The following is a 21,271-nucleotide window of genomic DNA, read 5'->3' as shown; positions in this document are numbered from 1 at the left end:
GTGAAAGGTGAGGACAAGGGGAACCCTATCGTGGTTCCGGGAGGGAGGGGCAGGGGTGAGGGCAGAGGTGCGGGAGATAGAACTGTCACGGTCGAGGGCAGTGTCAACCACGGTAGAGGGGAATCCTCGGTTGCGGAAAAAGGAAGACATGTCTGAAGCACTGGTGTGGAAGGTGGCATCGTCGGAGCAGATACGGCGGAGGCGGAGAAACTGGGAGAATGGAATAGAGTCCTTACAGGAAGCGGGGTGGGAGGAAGTGTAGTCCAGGTAGCTGTGGGAGTCAGTGGGCTTGTAGTAAATATTGGTCGATAACCTATCCCCAGAGATGGAGACGGAGAAGTCGAGGAAGGGAAGGGAAGAGTCAGAGATGGACCATGTGAAGGTGAGGGAAGGGTGGAAATTGGAGGCAAAGTGAATGAAATTGTCAGGTTCGGGGCGAGAGCAGGAAACGGCACCGATACAGTCATCAATGTATCGGAAAAAGAGGTGAGGGAGGGGACCCGAGTAGGACTGGAACAAAGATTGTTCCACATAGCCCACGAAAAGGCAGGCATAGCTAGGACCCATGCGGGTACCCATGGCAACACCTTTGATTTGGAGGAAATGAGTGGCGTTAAAGGAGAAGTTGTTCAATGTGAGAACAAGTTCAGCCAGGCAGAGGAGGGTCGTGGTGGATGGGGACTGGTCGGGCCTCTGTTCAAGGAAGAAGCGGAGTGCCCTCAGGCCATCCGGGTGGGGGATGGAGGTGTAGAGGGATTGTACGTCCATGGTGAAAAGGAAGCGGTTGGGGCCAGGAAACTGGAAACTGTTAAAGTGGCGGAGGGCGTCCGAAGAGTCGCGGATGTAGGTGGGAAGAGACTGGACAAGGGGAGAAAAGATAGAGTCAAGATAGGAAGAGATAAGTTCCGTAGGGCAAGAACAGGCTGAAACGATGGGTGTCTTTGACATGCACAGGTGAGGGTGAGAAGGTGGGGCTGGGAGGTTTTGGGGCAATGTGACTGGGAGGATGCAGGATATTGGGTGGACGTGGATGAAGGGCCAGAGTTGGGAGGATGGGACTGAACCTTGGAGTAATGTGGGGGATGGTGTGATGAATACTGGGATCTGAGGGCACTCAGTGGCATTGCAAGCTTGGAGCTGGAAGGAACTTTGGGAGCATTCATGTAAGAGGATTCTGGGGTCTGTGTTGTGGAGGTAGGAGAGGATGGTGTGATACTCAGGCAAGCACTCAGGGGGCATGTGGGGACATGAGAAGCTCAGGAGGTTGGAAGTTTGGAAGAACTGAGGAAGTCTGGGGACTGTTGGCAGTCAGGGAGGTGATGGGCACTGAGCACTGGTAACTGGGTCTTCTGGCAGGGCACTGGGTTTAAAGAGTAGCAAGTGTCTTAGGGTATGAGAGCACTGGTGGCAAATGGAGTCTGGGAGATCCAAGGGTTGAATAGGGTCTCAGAAATTGAGGGAAGAGATGGATTCTAGGCGAACTCAGGGGGCGAGGGCTCTTGGAACTTTGGGGAAGCTAGAAACATTGAAGGGCAAAAGAATGAATTGGAAGTACTGAAGAGGGAAGATGAGAATTGGGAGCAGCGATGGTGAAGATAGATAGCTTGCAGCATATGGGAGATTTGAGAGCTCCGAGGAGGGAATAGGTGGTGGGACCACTGAGAGGATGAAAGCTGATAACTGGAAGGCTTTGCAGTTTAGGGCGGAAAGCATGGGTGGGCAGAGGCACAAGCCTAGGCACCGAATACTGGCCTAACCCCAAATATAGGGCTTCCTGAGGGATATTCAAGGGGGAAAGTTTTACAAAAAAAATACTTCAAAGCAGCAGAAATTTAAGACAAAATCCAGTGCATATCCAAGCCAGTGCATATGTCTATTGGCCCTACTGTAAGCTCCAGGAAAAGAATAAAACTCAAGCTCAGACATGCACATAGCATCGCGGTTTAGGCTCGCAGCGCCCCAAGACTGACGCGGGGCACTTCCAGTAGTGCCCCTCCTCCCTCTCGGGCCGCTACCTGGGAAAATCGGCCGCGGGGGCGCTAACTTTTTTGGGGCGCTAAAATTAGCGTCCTGGTGAAAGTAATGCCCCAAAGGGGGCGCTACTGAATTTTTACCCCTTCATGTTTTTATGTGCTTGTTATATTAATATTTTTATTCTTTAGGTGTTTATATGCGCTAGATAAGAAACCAACAAGATGACTGAACGAGTCAAGTTCTGCTTGTATTACATGGAATCCCACCAGCATGTTGGGGATCACATTCTGCAATTCTGTCTGTTTTGCTATGGAATTTGTAGTGTATGTAACCTGTACCACCTTAAGAGACTACCTTAAGGTGATGAACTACTTTCTGATGGCTCCTGTATATTGTAGTACCGGTGGTGACCACACCGGTATATAAACCCTGTGGAGCAGTTTGTATTTCAGTTCAGCCCTGACCCTCAATTACTAAAGACCTGTTTAAGTATTCTGTTGTCTGTGTCCAGTTATTCAGCATAACTACATTTGGAAAACACAGACTCAACAGAATTCTGCCTTGCCTTCCCTAAAATCGGGACCAGTGTTTAGTTAGGAGTTGTGTGGATAGGAGCAGGGAGTTACAAAGGGACTTAGACAGACTAAGTGAGGGGCAAAACTACGGCAGAGGAAGATCAATGTGGGGTCATCGACTTTGGATCAGAGAAAGTTAAATTGGAATACTTTCTTAATGGGGAAAGACTAGGAGTTGTGGAGGAACAAAGGGATTTAGGTGTACATGTGCACAGATCACTAAAAGCTAGTCGACAGGTACAAAAAGTAATCAAAAAAGCTAATGGAATGTTAATCTTTATCCCAAGGGGGTTGGAATACAAAGGGGAAAAAGTTATGCTTCAGTTATGCAGAGTCTTGGTTAGACTCCATCTGGAGTACTGCATTTAGTTCTGGGCACCGCATCTCAGGAAGGATAAAGTGGTCTTGGAGTGGGTACAGCACAGATTCACTAGAATAATACCAGGGCTTAAAGGGTTAAATTATGAGGACAGGTTGTATAAACTTGGGTTGTGTTCTCTTCAGTTTAGAAGGTTCAGGGATGATCTAATTAAGACGTTTAAAATGATAAAAGGAGTCAATAAGGTAGATAGAGAGAAACTATGTACTCTGATGGGGGAAATCCAGAATAAGGGAGCAAAAATCTTAAAATTAGAGCTGATTAGAGGGAAATCAGGAAGCACGTTTTTCACCCAAATGGTAGTGGAAATCTGGAACTCTCTCCCTTAAAACACTGTGGATTCTGGGTCAATTGAAATTTTCACGACTGAGATCGATAGATTTTTGTTAAGTAAGGGTATCAAAAGATATAGCGCAAAGATGGGTAAATGGAGTTGAGGTACAGATCAGCCATGTTGTAATTGAATGGTGAAACAGGCTGGAGGGGTTGAATGGCCTATCTTCCCATGTTTCTATGGGTGTTAGCTCTGCTCAGTTGGAAGCACTCTTGTCGCCAAGTCAGGAAGCTGTGGGTTCAAGCCAAATCCGATTAGGAATTTGAATACACAAATTAGGCAGACACTCAAGTGCAGTACTAAGTGGGGCGCTGCACTGTCAGAGGTACTGACCTCCCAATGAGCTGTTAAACGAAGACACTGTCTACCTGTTTTGGGTGTTAAAGATCCCATGGTAACACTTGAAGAAGTGCAAGAGATTTATCTTGGCCAGCATCCTCCCACAAACAATGTCTCCAAAAAGTAGCTTAACTGGTCTTTCATCTCACTCGTGTTTGTGGGATCTTGCTATGTGCAAATTAGCTGGTGTCTAAGTAACAGTTCCTACAAATCAAAGTAATTCTTGTCGGGTAATCCCTAGCACCCAACAGTAAAGCGGTGTGAGTAGTGAGAACGGTGCAGAGATAGGGCTGCAAAGTTGTGACCCTGATTCTCTGACCCGTGCTGCCTGGGAGCACTACTCCCTCACAACTGGAACTGTGGAATTGCCCATTGTATGTGAAGTGCTTTGAGATTTAATTCTATGTTATATGACAAGGTGTCATATATAAATACAAATCTTTCTTTATATTTTTAAAGAATATCACTTTAGATGATGAGATGAAATAAGGAACTTTATCTTTCTTTAGTGTAACTACTGTACCCATTTTTAGGCATCAAATAGCCAGATTACAATTTCACATACAATGCAGTTGGTGGGTCATTGGGGACCGGTCATAGATGGATTTGGAATGATTTATTGTGAGGTTTTTACTCAAATGAGCATGATGACCTGAGGTGTGAACTACACAACAAAGCCCATATTATCGCAGCTTCACAACTTTCTCAAACAACTTCATTCTGAACCAGTTTGTGTGTATTTGAAAAGAATGTGAGGTCACCTAGTTAATGTGACCCTAGAGGAAAGGGTTTGGGAAGTTATGGCTATCCTTCAGCATGTAATTTAATCTACATTCCTTTGGATAATAGGCTCCAATGTTGTTGGAAAAAGAAACAGAAATACTACTAGCTATACAGCAGAACATTTCATATCATTATAACATGCAGACATTAATGACAACTACCCAATGTGAAGCAGATTCTGAACTTGGCACCCTCAACCAAAAATGCACCCTTCAAACCATCTCCCCCACCTTCTCACAGAGATAGAATTGGGCCTTGGCCCTGTGCAGCTTTCCTTTTCCCACTAAGAGGAAAATTGACCCTAGCCTAATGCCCCATTGTCCCTTCTCCTCCACCCTGATCCCCCTCCTCTTCCTCTCCTCCCTTACGATCCTCCTCCCCTCTTGTTACTCAACCATCTCCCACTCACCTTTCCCCCACTCCCTGTTTTGTCCTACCCTCCAATTTCCTTTTGTGGTTTAAGTGCCTTTATTAATGCCTAATAACTGAAATTCCTAATGCCTGAAATAAGGATTTCAGCAAAATAAAAACACATACATTTACAAAATAGCACGATTAAATTAATCCATTGAATGATCTTTTATGTCTTTTAATGCCTTCATTAAAGTTTTTACTTGAAGACCTCAGCCTCTATCCAAAGCCTGGGTTTGGAGTTGATATTTTTGCCCAAAATTGTGACTGTGTGCTGAGAGATTATACTTTTCAGGACAAGCTCAACAGGCTGGGGGCTCTTTTCTCTAGAAAAGGAAAGGCTGAGGGGTGACCTAATATATTTGATTAAAATTATGAAGGGGTTTGCTTGGGTGAAGGTAGAGATGTTTCCACTTGTGAGGGAGACCAACAATAGGAGCCATAAATATAAGATAGTCACTAATAAATCCAATAGGGAATTCAGGAGGAATGTCTTTACGCAGAGAGTAGTTAGAATGTGAAATCCGCTACCACAGGGAGTAGTTGAGGTGAATAACATAGATGCATTTAAGAGGAAGCTAGATAAGCACGTAAGGGAGAAAGGAACAGAAGGTTATGTTGATGGGGTTAGATGAAGAGGGGTGGGAGGAGGCTCGTGTGGAGTATAAATGCCAGCACAGACCAGTTGGGCCGAATGGCCTGTTTCTGTGCTGTAATGTAAGAAGTCACACAACACCAGGTTATAGTCCAACAGTTTTATTTGAAATCACAAGCTTTCGGAGCGCTGCTCCTTCATCAGGTGAAGCGGAGAGATGCATAAAGACACAGCTTATATAGTCAGAGAATAATGCCAGATGATTACAGGTAATCTTTCTAACTGCCATTTATCACACCTCGGCAGAGAGATAATACATAGATACATAGATACATAGAAGATAGGAGCAGGAGTAGGCCATTCGGCCCTTCGTGCCTGCTCCGCCATTCGATGAGATCATGGCTGATCCTTTAATTCAGTATCCCGTCCCCGCCTTCTCTCCGTAACCCTTAACCCCTTTTGCCCGTAGAAATATATCTAATTCCCTCTTAAATATATTTAATGAGTTGGCGTACACTGCCCTCTGTGGCAATGAGTTCCACAGGTTCACCACTCTCTGAGTGAAGAAATTCCCCCTCATCTCTGTCCTAAATGGTTTAGCCCTTATCCTTAAATTATGTCCTCTAGTTCTGTTCTCACCCGCCAAGGGAAACATTCCTTCTGCATCCAGTCTGTCTAGACCTGTCAGAATTTTATACACTTCTATGAGGTCCCCTCTCAATCTTCTAAACTCCAGTGTGTACATCCCTAAACTACATAGTCTCTCCTCATAGGTCATTCCCGCCATTCCTGGTATCAGCCTGGTGAATCGCCGCTGCACCCCCTCCATGGCAAGAACATCCTTCCTCAGATGAGGCGACCAAAACTGTACACAGTACTCGAGGTGTGGTCTCACCAGTGCCCTGTACAGCTGCAGCAAGGTATCCCTGTTCCTGTATTCTAACCCTTTTGCTATGAAGGCCAGCATACCGTTTGCCTTCTTGACCGCCTGTTGCACCTGCATGCTCGCCTTCAGTGACTGGTGTACAAGAACACCCAGGTCTCTCTGTACTTCCCCCTCTCCCAATCTATTGCCATTTAAATAATAATTTGCCCTCCCGTTCCTGCACCCAAGGTGGATAACTTCGCACTTGTCCACATTATAGTGCATCTGCCATTTATCCGCCCAATCGCCCAGTCTGTCCAAATCGCTCTGGAGCTTCCTGGTCTCTTCCTCTGAGCCCACCCCACCTCCTAGTTTAGTGTCGTCTGCAAATTTGGAAATGCTGCATCCGACTCCCTGATCCAGGTCATTAATGTAAATTGTGAACAGCTGGGGGCCCAGGACAGATCCCTGTGGTACCCCACTTGTTACTGCCTGCCATTCAGAAAATGAGCCGTTTATTCCAACTCTCTGTTTTCTATCTGACAGCCAGTTCCCTATCCACGCCAAAACTTTCCCCTTTATCCCATGAGCCTCAATTTTCCATGCTAATCTTTTATGTGGGACCTTATCGAAGGCCTTTTGGAAGTCCAGGTACACCACATCTACTGGCTCTCCCCCATCTATTCTACCAGTTACTCCCTCAAAAAATTCCAATAGATTAGTCAAGCACGATTTACCCTTTGTAAATCCATGTTGACTCTGTCCTATCCTGTCCCCATTTGCTAAGTGCTCCGCTATTTCATCCTTAATGATGGACTCCAGCATTTTGCCCACAACTGATGTAAGGCTTACAGGTCTGTAATTACCTGCTTTTTCCCTACCCCCCTTTTTGAATAGTGGGGTAACGTTAGCTACCCTCCAATCCATCGGCACTGTTCCCGAGTCTAATGAATTCTGAAAAATCATCCTTAGTGCATCCGCTATCTCTAGGGCCACCTCCTTCAGTACCCTAGGATGCATGTTATCAGGCCCTGGGGATTTGTCCACCTTCAATCCCTTTAGCTTCCTTAACACCATATCCTTAGAGATATTGATTTGCGTCAGTTCCTCCTTTGCCAATGTCCCTATTTTTCCCGATATCCCAGGGAGGTTTTTTGTGTCTTCCTTCGTAAAGACTGACCCAAAGTATGCATTTAGTTGATCTGCCATTTCCTTATTTCCCATTATATATTCCCCCGTATCTGACTGCAATGGACCAACTTTGGTTTTCACCAGTCTTTTCCTTTTGATATATTTATAAAAGCTTTTGGAGTTAGTTTTTATATTTTCCGCCAGCTTATTTTCGTAAGCTATTTTGCCCCTCTTGATCATGCCCTTTGCCCTCCTTTGCTCTATCTTAAACTGTTCCCAATCTTCCGCTCTGGCGCTTTTTTTGGCTATTTTATACGCCCTATCTTTGGATTTTATGCTGTCTCTAATTTCCCCTGTTATCCACGGTTGAGTCACCTTTTTAGATTTCCTTTTATGCCAGATTGGTATAAACAATTTTTGCAATTTTGTCATTCTATCTTTAAATGTTTGCCATTGTTTATCTACCTCCAGTCCTCTCAGGAACGTTGTCCAATCAGACCTACTCAGTTCCCGTCTCATGGCATCATAATTCCCCTTGTTTAAATTCAGGACCTTAGTCTCTGAGTCAATTTCTTCGCTCTCCATTTCGAGTGAGAAATCGATCATGTTATGATCGCTCTGACCCAAGGGTCCCCGTACAACAAGATTACTGATTAGTCCCTTCTCATTGCACAGTACCCAGTCCAATATAGCCTGTTCCCGAGTTGGTTCCTCGACATATTGATCCAGATAACCATCCCTTAAACACTCAAGGAATTCCTCCTCCTCATTATTTTTACTGATTAGGCTAGTCCAATCTATATGTAAGTTAAAGTCACCTATGATGACAGCTGTGCTCTTATTGCACGCTTCTCTAATTTCCCTCGTGATGCCCTCCCTAACCTCTATTTTACTATTTGGAGGCCTATATACCACTCCTATTAATGTTTTTCGCCCCTCGCTATTTCTTAGCTCCACCCATATAGATTCTGTATTAACTGAGTTAATATCCTTCCTTTCAATTGCATTTATCCCCTCTTTTACTAGCAATGCTACCCCTCCTCCCTTTCTTTTTTGTCGATCCTTCCTAAATACTGAATACCCCTGTATGTTAAGCTCCCAGCCCTGCTCACCCTGCAACCATGTTTCCGTAATCCCAATTAGATCATAATTATTAACCTCTATTTCCACAGCTAATTCATCTACCTTGTTCCTGATGCTTCTCGCATTAAGGTATAAAACCCTCAGGCTTTTTTTATGCTCACATTTTTTATGAATTAACCTGCTTCTCCAAATGAAGGCTGCTTTTTGTGGATTAATGGTACTCTGGGCCAGAAATGTTTAAAAAGGGTCCAAGGGGAAGGGGAAGCACACTGACCTTTCATGGCTCAGACCTTTCATAATCTAGGCTGACACTCCAGGGCAGTACTGAGGGAGCGCTGCCCTGTCAGAGGGTGCTGAGGGAGCGCTGCACTGTCAGAGGGTGCTGAGGGAGTGCTGCACTGTCAGAGGGTGCTGAGGGAGCGCTGCACTGTCATAGGGTGCTGAGGGAGTGCTGCACTGTCAGAGGGTGCTGAGGGAGCGCTGCACTGTCAGAGGGTGCTGAGGGAGCGCTGCCCTGTCAGAGGGTGCTGAGGGAGCGCTGCCCTGTCAGAGGGTGCTGAGGGAGTGCTGCACTGTTAGAGGGTGCTGAGGGAGCGCTGCCCTGTCAGAGGGTGCTGAGGGAGCGCTGCCCTGTCAGAGAGTGCTGAGGGAGCGCTGCCCTGTCAGAGGGTGCTGAGGGAGCGCTGCACTGTCAGAGGGTGCTGAGGGAGCGCTGCACTGTCAGAGGGTGCTGAGGGAGCGCTGCACTGTCAGAGGGTGCTGAGGGAGCGCTGCCCTGTCAGAGGGTGCTGAGGGAGTGCTGCACTGTCAGAGGGTGCTGAGGGAGCGCTGCACTGTCAGAGGGTGCTGAGGGAGCGCTGCACTGTCAGAGGGTGCTGAGGGAGCGCTGCACTGTCAGAGGGTGCTGAGGGAGCGCTGCCCTGTCAGAGGGTGCTGAGGGAGTGCTGCACTGTCAGAGGGTGCTGAGGGAGCGCTGCACTGTCAGAGGGTGCTGAGGGAGCGCTGCCCTGTCAGAGGGTGCTGAGGGAGCACTGCACTGTCAGAGGTTGCTGAGGGAGCGCTGCCCTGTCAGAGGGTGCTGAGGGAGCGCTGCACTGTCAGAGGTTGCTGAGGGAGCGCTGCCCTGTCAGAGGGTGCTGAGGGAGCGCTGCACTGTCAGAGGGTGCTGAGGGAGCGCTGCACTGTCAGAGGGTGCTGAGGGAGCGCTGCACTGTCAGAGGGTGCTGAGGGAGCGCTGCACTGTCAGAGGGTGCTGAGGGAGCGCTGCACTGTCAGAGGGTGCTGAGGGAGTGCTGCATTGTCAGAGGGTGCTGAGGGAGCGCTGCACTGTCAGAGGGTACTGAGGGAGCCCCCGTTCTGGAATTTCTGGGCCGTTGTAAATGTTCTTAATGTTCAATAAAGTATATTTATATTAAAAAAAAGTGGATAGCACACTCTCACCTAAGTCAGAAGGTTGTGGGTTCAAGTCCCACTCCAGAGACTTGAGCACATAAAGCTAGGCTGACACTCCAGTGCAGTACTGAGGGAGTGCTGCACTGTCGGAGTTGCCGTCTTTTGGATGAGACGTTAAACTGAGGCCCCGTCTGCCCTCTCAGGTGGATGTAGAAGATCCCATGGCGCTATTTTGAAGAAGAGCAGGGGATTTATCCCTGGTGTCCTGGCCAATATTTATCCTTCAACCAACATAACAAAAACAGATTATCGTCATTATCACATTGTTGTTTGTGGGACCTTGCTATGCGCAAATTGGCTGCTGCGTTTCCCACATTACAACGTATGAGGTAGACAATGTTGGCCGAGTCACACGAGTATGTACTATGTACCTGGTGGGTGGTGTCCTCACATGTGATGATGGTATCTGTGTTGATGATCTGGTATGTCTTACAGAGGTTGCCGTGGCAGGGTTGTGTGGTGTCGTGGTCGCTGTTCTCCTGAAAGCTGGGTAATTTGCTGCGAACGATGGTCTGTTTGAGGTTAGGTGGCTGTTTGAAGGTGAGTAGTGGAGGCGTGGGGATGGCCTTAGCGAGGTGTTCATCGTCATCGATGACATGTTGAAGGCTGCGAAGAACATGGCGTAGTTTCTCCGCTCCAGGGAAGTACTGGACGACGAAGGGTACTCTGTTGGTTGTGTCCCGTGTTTGTCTTCTGAGGAGGTCTATGCGATTTTTCACTGTGGCCCATCAGAACTGTTGATCGACAAGTCAAGCGTCATATCCCGTTCTTACGAGGGTGTCTTTCAGCGTCTGTAGGTGTCCATCGCGTTCCTCCTCGTCTGAGCAGATCCTGTGTATTCGCAGGGCTTGTCCATAGGGGATGGCTTCTTTAACGTGGTTAGGGTGGAAGCTGGAGAAGTGGAGCATCCTGAGGTTGGCCGTGGGCTTGCGGTAGAGTGAAGTGCTGAAGTGTCCGTCTTTGATGGAGTTTTGTGTGTCCAAGAATGAAACCGATTCTGAGGAGTAGTCCATGGTGAGTTTGATGGTGGGATGGAACTTGTTGATGTTATCGTGTAGTCTTTTCAGTGATTCTTCGCCATGGGTCCATAGGAAGAAAATGTCGTCGATGTATCTGGTGTATATAGCGTTGGTTGGAGGTCCTGTGCAGCGAAGAAGTCTTGCTCGAACTTGTGCATGAAGATGTTGGCGTATTGGGGTGTGAATTTGGTCCCCATGGCTGTTCTGTGTGTTTGGGTAAAGAACTGGTTATCGAAGGTGAAGACATTGTGGTCAAGGATGAAGCGGATGAGTTGTAGGATGGCTTCTGGAGATTGGCTGTTGTTGGTGTTGAGTACTGAGGCTGTCGCAGCAATGCCGTCATCGTGGGGGATACTGGTGTAGAGTGCCGAGACGTCCATCGTAGCAAGGAGTGTTCCTGGTTCAACTGGTCCGTGGGTGCTGAGTTTCTGTAAGAAGTCTGTAGTGTCGTGACAGAAGCTGGGGGTTCCCTGTACGATGGGTTTCAGGATGCCCTCGACGTATCCAGAGAGGTTCTCACACAGGGTTCCGTTGCCTGATACGATAGGACGTCCGGGTGTGTTGGCTTTGTGTATCTTTGGGAGGCAGTAGAAGACTCCCACGTGGGGAGTACGTGGGATGAGAGTGCGTAGGATGCTTTGAAGGTCTGGATCGAAGGTCTTGATCAGTCTGTTGAGTTGGCGGCTGTGTTCTTTGGTCAGATCTGCGGGTAACTGTCTGTAGTGTTCCTGGTTGTCCAGTTGTCGGTATGCTTCTTTGCAATAGTCCATTCTGTTCTGTATGACGATGGCTCCTCCTTTGTCTACTAGTTTGATGACGATGTTGATGTTGGTCTTGAGAGCGTGGATGGCATTGCGTTGTGCTCGGGTGACATTCTGGACTGTCTTGTGAGTGCGGCTGATGAATCTGGCATTGATGCATCTCCTGACAGCTTGAGCATACATGTCAAGCTTAGGGCAGCGACCCTCCGGAGGGGTCCAATTTGACTCTTTCTTCTTCGGTTGCTGCCCTGCGGATCCCTCTGTCTGCTGTTCCGGATCATTGGTTGTCTCATTGGGTTCGCTGCTGACATCTTGGGATTTGTGGAAGAATTCCCGGAGCCTCATTCTCCTGATGAATTCCTCTGTGTCTGCCGCGAGACTGATGTGGTCCATTTTGGTGGTGGGGCAGAAACTGAGCCTTCGGCCGAGAACTTCAATTTCGTCTGGTTGAAGGGTGTTGTCAGACAAGTTGACGATGGACTTCCCTGTGGTTTCAACCATGGTACCGGGGGAGGCTGAGTTGCTGCTGGTGGTGATGCCGAGTTTCTCAAGCTTCCTGTTCTTGGTGTGCATGTAGGCAGTGTAGTTCTGTTGCCTCGTCTGTGATTTCCAGCAAAAAAAATGTTTTTTTGTTTGTTTTTTGTTTTTCATACAGACCCCAGCATCTGCAACATTTGACCCCTTGTGACCCCACCTCATTGTTCTTTGATGTAATGTTTTCCTGACTGACCTGTTTGGACACCATTCACACCTTTGATTGCTGTGATTATCTCTCTGCCGAGGTGTGATAAATGGCAGTTAGAAAGATTACCTGTAATCATCTGGCATTATTCTCTGACTATATAAGCTGTGTCTTTATGCATCTCTCCACTTCACCTGACGAAGGAGCAGCGCTCTGAAAGCTTGTGATTTCAAATAAAACTGTTGGACTATAACCTGGTGTTGTGTGACTTCTTACATTTGTCCACCCCAGTCCAACACCGGCATCTCCACATCTGTGCTGTAAATTCTATGTAATTTCTATGTAACTGCTCAACCTCAAACAGTAGAAATTGTTTCCTCAACCTAAATTGCATTAGATGAATAAAGAAAACTGCAATTTCATCCTACATTGCCTGATGAATCTATATAATAAGCATATTATTAAATAACTTTTATTGCACCACCACACTCCATTTATCATTTTTCTCTTCCCCTTAGATCCTCCCAGATCATGCACCAAGAGGGTCAGTTCATGATTTGCTCGCTGATTTCTCAACTGAAACTGAGAATACAACATGGTGAACATCAGGTGAAAGAAGACATCCTGCTGCTCCATGGTACACTGACAAACTGTGCTATATGGCTGCTATTCATGAAAGAACTTGAATGATTGAATCAGTGAAACCTTCCAAGTTATAAAGACCTCTTTAAAACTGAATGAAAAGGTAGATAATTGAAAATACTAGAGAGAGAATTTTACAAACACACGCTCCGGGCATAGACCCCCACCCACCAGGAGTGTGTATCAGGAGATCGTGGGCACACTCCCCAAAATCTTGCATCAACAGAAAACTGTAGGGACTGAGCCTGGAATTTCTGGATGTTGTCTTCCAGTAGGCGAGGTTCCGGACCAGGTGAAAGCACAGCTAAAATCCAACAAACTCATTTAAGAGTTATTGGACGGTACAAAGGATCAATGTTCAATGCAATTTCAGCATTTTGCAATGCAGCTCATTCAGTGTGTGCGTATCAATGAAATATTGAAAAGAAGAAACTTAATTCCTTTCAAGGGAGCCCATCAAATTCGATCCTTCCGCTCAGGTTTAATTTTGACACTACGGGGTCGATTTTGGACTTCTGGCCAAAACGGGTGTTAAATTGGTGAAGTGGCCGCATTTGAAAGCTGAAGGTTCGGGCCTTATTTGAATGCTACCAGTGAGCTGGCAGACGCCCTGGTACAGCTCGCCAATTGTGTGAGGGCCCAAAATCAGATGGCTCCGATGGTGAGCTGGCTGCTAGATCGGACCTGGGGGGGCAGGGGAGCCAATCCTGGAGGGGGTTGAGCATGGGTGAGCAGTGGCCCACAGTATTTTTATGCAGCCAGGAGCAGCACTCCTGCTCCTCCTGTCCCCACAACTATTCTCTCAAGAAATAATTTTGGGACCTTTCTCGAGTGGCCAGCAGCAGTCCCTTTAAAGACGCATGCTCCACTCGTTTCTAAGGGTGGAGCATAGATAGATAGATTTTTGGACTCTAGGGGAATCAAGGGATATGGAGATCGGATGGGAAAGTGGAGTTAAAAAGAAAGACTTGCATTTCTATAGCACCCTTCACGACCACTGGACGTCTCAAAGCATTTTACAGCCAATGAAGTACTTTTTGAAGTGTAGTCACTGTTGTAATGTGGGAAACCTTTTTGAGGTCGATGATCAGCTATGATCTTATAGAATGGCGGAGTAAGCTCGAGGGGCTGTATGGCCTACTCCTGCTTATGTACCTGACAATTGCAAACAGGGACTGAGAACAGCTTTCTGCCAGAACAAGGTGGGCATGCTGCTCACCCATTTACAGGCCTACCTGAAAATTGCATCAGGCTGACCTTGGACGTCAATGGGGGGCCGAGGTGTCCCTGCACAATTTTCAACAGTCAGCTTTCTGTTTATCAGGTGCGAAAAAAAGGGACATCAGTTTAAAATCACCCGCTATCTCTTATTAATTCTCAAATTCCAACTGATCACAGAATAGCAATTCAATGCAGCTTTTTCAGCTGAGAGTTCGATTGGTACTTTAATCCTATATATGACAGAATCATAGCTCCCTCAAGACTCAAAACAGGAATATTTATCTATTGTCTTTGTTTTTAATATGGTTTTAGAATAGACAAAAAATGTGCTTTAAAACTGACTTCAGATAGCTGTGGCTGAGGCATGGGAACCAATAATGTGGCCCAAATGCCTCAGCAATGGGGCTGTGCAGGTGTGATATACACCTGTGCACAAATAAACTAACCTCCCTGAACAATGCAACATCGGCCTATTAGTGGTGCTTCAAATGCTTCACTTTTGTCACCTCCCCTGCCTTGTACCTGGGATACCCTCCCCGCATGCCATACAAATGCCTAGTATACAGTGGGCAGCCAGCTGCTAGTCTAGTCCTAGCTTGGTAGTGGTCCCTTTAACTCAGTTACAAGACATAAGAGGCCAGATTTTCCTCTTTTAGCACTATTACTGCCAGAATGGCTATTTAGACAATCCAAATTTTCCTCTGATAATTTATGAGCATAACTTCAAGTGCAAGTTTGGACAGATCTAAAGGGTAGGAGAGGAGAGGTAATTTGAATGCAAATCAAACGTAAAGAAATGAAGTCAATTTAAAGAGATGGAGTGACTGCCCTCTCAGGTGGATGAAAAAAATACCACGGCACTATTGAAAGAGGAGTAGAGGAGTTCTTCCTGGCCAATATTTGTCTCTCAACCAGCATCAATTAAAAACAGATTATTTGGTCACTTATTTCATTGCTGCTTGTGGGAGCTTGCTGTGTGCAATCCAGCTAGTCCCACTCCTCCGCTTTTACCCCATATCCTTCAAGTATTAATCCAATTCCCTTTTGGGAAAGAGGACAAAGGGATTAATTAAGAAAGGGAAAATAGAATATGAGTGTAAGCTTGCAGGGATCATAAAAACTGACTGTTAAAGATGATATAGATATGTGAAGAGAAAAAGATTGGTGAAGTCAAGCATAGGTCCCTTGCAGTCAGAATCAGGGGAATTTATAATGGGGAACAAAGAAATGGCAGACCAATTAAATACATGTTTTGGTTCTGTCTTCACAAAGGAGGACACAAATAACCTCCCAGAAATGTCGGGGAACATAGGGTCTGATGAAAGGGAGGAACTGAAAGAAATCAGTATTTGTAGGGAAATGGTGTTAGGGAAATTGATGGGATTAAAGGCCTATAAATCCCCAGGGCCTGATAATCTACATCCTAGGGTACTTAAGGAAGTGGCCCGAGAAATAGTAGATGCATTGCTGATCATCTTCCAACATTCGATGGAATCTGGAACAGTACCCATGGATTGGAGGGTAGCTAATGTTACCCCACTGTTCAAAAAAGGTGGTAGAGAGAAAACGGGGAATTACAGACCGGTAAGCCTGACATCGGTAGTGGGGAAAATGCTAGAGTCCATTATAAAAGATGTAATAGCAGAGCACTTGGAAAACAGTGACAGGGTCGGACAAAGTCGACATGGATTCACAAAAGGTAAATCGTGCTTGACTAGTCTACTGGAACTTTTTGAGGATGTAACTAGTAAAATAGATGAGGGAGAACCAGTGGATGTGGTGTATTTGGACTTTCAGGAGGCTTTCGATAAGGTCCCACATAAGAGATTAGTGTGTAAAGTTAAGGCACATGGGATTGGGGGCAAGGTATTGACTTGGATAGAGAACTGGTTGGCAGATAGAAAGCAAAGAGTTGGAATAAACGGGTCTTTTTCCGAGTGGCAGGCAGTGACTAGTGGGATACCGCAGGGATCGGTCCTTGGACCCCAGCTATTAACAATATATATTAATGATCTAGACAAGGGAACTAGATGTAATATCTCCAAATTTGCAGACGACACAAAGCTGGGTGGGCGTGTGTGCTGTGAGGAGGATGCCGAGAAACTACAGGATGATTTGGACAGGTTGGGTGATTGGGCAGAAGCATGGCAGATGCAATATAATGTGGATAAATGCGAGGTTATCCACTTTGGTGTCAAAAACAGGAAGGCAGATTATTATCTGAATGGCAATAGATTGGAAGAAGGAGAAGTGCAACGAAACCTGGGTGTCCTTGTGCACCAGTTGCTGAAGGTAAGCATGCAGGTGCAGCAGGCGGTTAAGAAGGCAAATGGTATGTTGGCCTTCATAGCGAGAGGGTTTGAGTACAGGAACAAGGATGTCTTGCTGCAGTTGTACAGGGCCTTGGTGAGACCACACCTTGAGTATTGTGTGCAGTTTTGATCGCCTTATCTGAGGAAGGATATTCTTGCCATGGAAGGAGTTCAGCAAAGATTCACCAGGCTGATACCTGGGATGGCAGGAATGACGTATGAGGAGAGATTGGGTCGATTGGGCTTGTACTCGCTGGAGTTTAGAAGAATGAGAGGGGATCTCATTGAAACTTATAAAATTCTGGCAGGACTGGACAGACTAGATGGAGGGAGGATGTTCCCGATGGTCGGGGAATCCAGAACCAGGGGTCACAGTCTAAGGATAAGGGGTAGGCCATTTAGGACAAAAATTAGGAGGAATTTCTTCACCCAGAGAGTGGTGAACCTGTGGAATTCTCTACCCCAGAAGGCAGTAGAGGCCAATTCATTAAATATATTCAAGAAGGAGTTGGATATATTTCTTAAGGCTAAAGGGATCAAGGGGCATGGGAAGAAAGCAGGGACCGGGTACTGAACTTGGATGATCAGCCATGATCACATTGAATGGCGGAGCAGGCTCGAGGGGCCAAATGGCCTACCCATGCTCCTATCTTCTATGTTTCTATGTTTCTATGAAGGCTACTATTGAATCTGTACCGCAGGGATCAGTGCTTGGGCCTCAGCTATTAACAACTAGCTGGAGTGCCCGGCGGTGCCGAGGGTTTTTTGAGGGCATGTTGTTATGAAAAAAGTAGAAATAATTTTTATATATACATAATTGAGTTTGTCTGTCTGAATGTCTGTGTGGGAAGGAGAGAGAGAGAGGGAAAGAGAGAGAGAGAGACTGCGGGGGGGAGAGAGGCCCGGGGATCGAGAGAGAGACTGGGGGGAGAAGAGAGAGACGGGGGGGACAGAGAGACTGGGGGGGAGAGAGCGACTGGGGAGAGAAGAGAGTGACGGGGTGGGAGAGAGAGACTGGGGGGAGAGAGCGACTGGGGGGGAGAGGGAGAGAGAGAGAGACTCGGGGGGGAGAGAGAGAGAGACTGGGGGGGGAGAGAGAGAGAGGGAAAGAGAGAGAGGAAAGGAGAGAGAGAGAGAGGGAAGGAGAGAGAGAAAGGGGAAAGGGGTGGGGGAAAGGGGGGGTGGGGGATAGGGTGGGTGGGGGAAAGGTGTGGGTGGGGGAAAGGGGGGTTGGGGAAAGGGGTGTTGGGGGAAGGGGGGTGGGGGGAGGAAAGGGGGTGGGGGGAGGGGGAAAGGGGGGTGTGGAGCCTTGGTGACCCGGAGCCCTGCTCACTTTCGGTCGGGCTCTTGGGCCGCGCGGTTGACGCCACGGGGAAGGCCGTGCGCGGCGGCTCCCACTCTGGACCGTTGCAGCGGCTTGCCTGCAGCCTAGTCGAGGGGGGGGAAAAGCCCAAGTCCCCGGTGCGCGGCCGCAAATGGAGCCGAGCCCTGGGACCGGGCCGAGGGGGGGGAAAGCCCGAGTCCCCAGCCCGCGGCCACAAACGGAGCCGAGCCCCGGGACCGGGCCAAGGGGGGGAAAGCCCGAGTCCCCGGCCCCGGCCGCCCATTGAGCCCGCCGCACCGCGCACCATCGCTGATCCGCTCCGGCCGGCTGCCGCCACTTGAGGAATTTATGTCTGGAGGTTTGAATAAAGTTGTGAGGAGTGAGGAGGGAAGTTGTCTCTCTGCACCTTTGCTCAATAATCCTGCTGAAACGCCGAGCGGGAGCGGGATACTGTGCCACAGCCGCAATGTGGAGGTTTGTTGTGCTGGTGCTGTCGCTGTCGGTATTAAAAAAAAATGGCGGCGACGTTTCGGGAGGCTGCAGGATTAGGCCCGCCCCCACACGGAATGAAACGCCCCCCGTGACACACTGATTGGTCAACCATCAGGTCACTGAACTGTAGGATTGGTCAACCATCACGTCACTCAACACTAATGAGCGGTAGGATTCATCAACCGCTAATGAGCGGATTTTTGAACGTTTTTTGTATATTGTCCGAACAATTTTTGTCTGACCAAAAAGTAAATACACCTATGACACACCCCTGATCATCAGCTTTCCTTTGATATAACATACATGTAGGTATGCTCTATAACTTTTGAGTGTATAGCGGACAGACAGACAGACATACATACAGACAAACACCACTATCCTTTTATATATATAACTAGCTGGGGGGGCCCGGCGTTGCCAAGGCTTTTTTGTAAAACGGCAGTTTGCAGGGCCGCACGGTTTACGGCCGGCCGCTGCCGCTCCCCCGCTCTGTGTCTCGGGCCGAGCGGTTGTGAGGCCCGGCCCGAGTGACCCCAACTCACATCCCGCTCCGGTGGGCCGGGAGCTGGATACTGTGCCGGAGCCGCACTGTGGGGGGTTTGTTGTGCTGGTGCTGTCACTGTCGGTATTTAAAAAATGGCGGCGACGTTTCGGGAGACTGCAGGATTAGGCCCGCCCACACACGGAATGAAACGCCCCCCGTGATGCAAGAGAGAGGGAGAGAGATTGGGGGGAGATGAGAGAGAGAGAGGGAAGGAAAGAGAGGGAAGGAGAGGGAGAGAGAGAGGGAAGGAGAGAGAGAGAGAGAGAGAGAGAGAGAGGGAAGGAGAGAGAGACAGAGAGAGGGAGGGAAGGAAAGAGAGAGAGAGGGAAGGAGAGAGAGACAGACAGAGACAGAGAGGGAAGGAGAGAGAGAGACTGGGGGGAGAGAGAAAGAGACGGGGAGAGAGAAAGAGTAGAGAGACGGGGGGAGAGAGGGAGAGGGAGAGAGAGAGAGATGGGGAAATAGAGAGAGAGAGAGAGAGAGACTGGGGAGATATAGAGAGAGAGACTGAGGGGGAGAGAGAGAGCAACTGAGGGGGAGAGAGAGAGACTGGGGTAGAGAGAGAGAGACAGGGGAGAGAGAGAGAGCGAGTAGAGAGACTGGGGGGAGAGAGAAGAGAGAGACTGGAGAGAGAGAGAGAGAGAATGGGGAGATAGAGAGAGAGAGAGAGAGACAGACTGAGGGGGAGAGAGAGAGCGACTGAGGGGGAAGAGAGAGAGAGGGAGAGACTGGAATTCAGAAATTTGAAATGACGACCAAAAACTCCCATACCTACTAGGGGAAGAGAGAAATTGTGTAACCTTAGCAGCACACTATGTTACAGCTTGCCATAAACAGAGGGACAACCACTAAATATCAGAAAAGAGTATATTACAATTTATATGAATGTATATTTATACACTCAGGGATATATCTGTTTATACACTGTATGGATAGATCTGTATTTTTTTGTGTTCAACCATGAATGTTTTTTCGATGCTTTGGCAACATAAGATGTACCTTGTCATGCCAATAAAGCGATTTGAATTGAATTGAATTGAAATTGACTGGTGGAGAGAGAGAGACTGGGGAGATAGAGAGAGAGAGACTGAGGGGGGAGAGAGAGAGAGCGACTGAGGGGGAGAGAGAGAGACTGGGGGAGAGAGAGAGAGACGGGGAGAGAGAGAGAGTAGAGAGACTGGGGGGAGAGAGAGGAGAGAGACTGGGGAGAGAGATGGGGAGAGAGAGAGAGAGACTGGGGAGAGAGAGAGAGAGAGAGATGGGGAAGGGAGAGAGAGACTGGGGAGAGAGAGAGAGACTGGGGAGATAGAAAGAGAGATAGAGAGACTGGGGGGGAGAGAGAGAGACCGGGGGGTGGGGGGGAGAGAGAGAGAGACTGAGGGGGAGAGAGAGAGACTGGGGGAGAGAGAGAGAGACGGGGAGAGAGAGAGAGTAGAGAGACTGGGGGGAGAGAGAGGAGAGAGACTGGGGAGAAGAGAATGGGGAGAGAGAGAGAGAGACTGGGGGAGAGAGAGAGAGAGAGAGATGGGGAAGGGAGAGAGAGACTGGGGAGAGAGAGAGAGACTGGGGAGATAGAAAGAGAGATAGAGAGACTGGGGGGGAGAGAGAGAGGACCGGGGGGTGGGGGGGAGAGAGAGAGAGAGAGACTGAGGGGAGAGAGAGAGAGATGGGGAGAGAGGGAGACAGAGACTTGGGGGGAGAGGGAGAGAGTGGGGGAGAGAGAGAGAGACTGGGGTAGAGAGAGACTGGGGGAGAGAGAGACTGGGGGGGGAGAGAGAGAGAGAGAGACTGGGGGGAGAGAGAGCGAGAGAGATGGGGAAGGGAGAGAGAGACTGGGGAGAGAGAGAGAGACTGGAGGAGGGAGAGACTGGAGGTGAGAGAGAGACGGAGAGAGAGAGAGACTGGGAGAGAGACTGGAGGAGGGAGAGTCTGGAGGAGAGAGACTGGGAGACTGGGGAGAGAGAGAGACAGGGAGATAGAGAGAGAGAGAGAGAGAGAGACTGAGGGGGGAGAGAGAGAGAGAGAGAGAGACTGGGGGAAGAAATAGAGAGACTGGGAGACAGAGAGAGAGAGAGTGGGAGACAGAGAGAGAGATAAAGAGACGGGGAGAGAGAGAGAGATTGGGGGGAGAGAGAGGGAGAGGGCTAGAAATTCGGTATCGCCCCGTTTGGAGAGGGTAGGAGAGAGAGGACAGAGAGAGAGAGGGAAGGAGAGAGAGAGAGGGGGAAGGAGAGAGAGACAGAGAGAGAGAGAGAGGGAAGGAGAGAGAGACAGAGAGAGAGGGAATGAGAGAGTGAGAGAGGGAAGGAGAGAGAGACAGACAGAGACAGAGAGGGAAGGAGAGAGTGAGACT

General features: G+C 48.2%; 1 protein-coding gene across 24 annotated transcripts in view; it reads right to left on the bottom strand.

Moving 5' to 3' along the window:
* Positions 1-21,271, bottom strand: part of mypn (myopalladin) — an 828,299-nt gene that overhangs the window by 263,819 nt on the left and 543,209 nt on the right. For 16 of the 24 annotated variants that reach the window (XR_015079259.1, XR_015079260.1, XM_085994999.1 and 13 more), the window contains one exon: positions 14,261-14,338. The exons of the other annotated variants lie outside the window; for them this stretch is intronic. Coding sequence is in view for 14 of the 16 variants with exons in the window: in XM_085994999.1 (XP_085851125.1) it covers positions 14,261-14,338 (78 nt within the window). In the remaining 2 variants the exon portion in view is untranslated. The remainder of the gene's footprint in view (positions 1-14,260; positions 14,339-21,271) is intronic. 24 annotated transcript variants of the gene reach the window in all.

This window comes from Somniosus microcephalus, chromosome 8, assembly GCF_052327205.1.
Source record: "Somniosus microcephalus isolate GS21.2 chromosome 8, FLI_Smic_1.0, whole genome shotgun sequence".
Lineage (NCBI taxonomy): Eukaryota > Metazoa > Chordata > Chondrichthyes > Squaliformes > Somniosidae > Somniosus > Somniosus microcephalus.
This window is presented reverse-complemented; position numbering and strand designations above follow the sequence as displayed.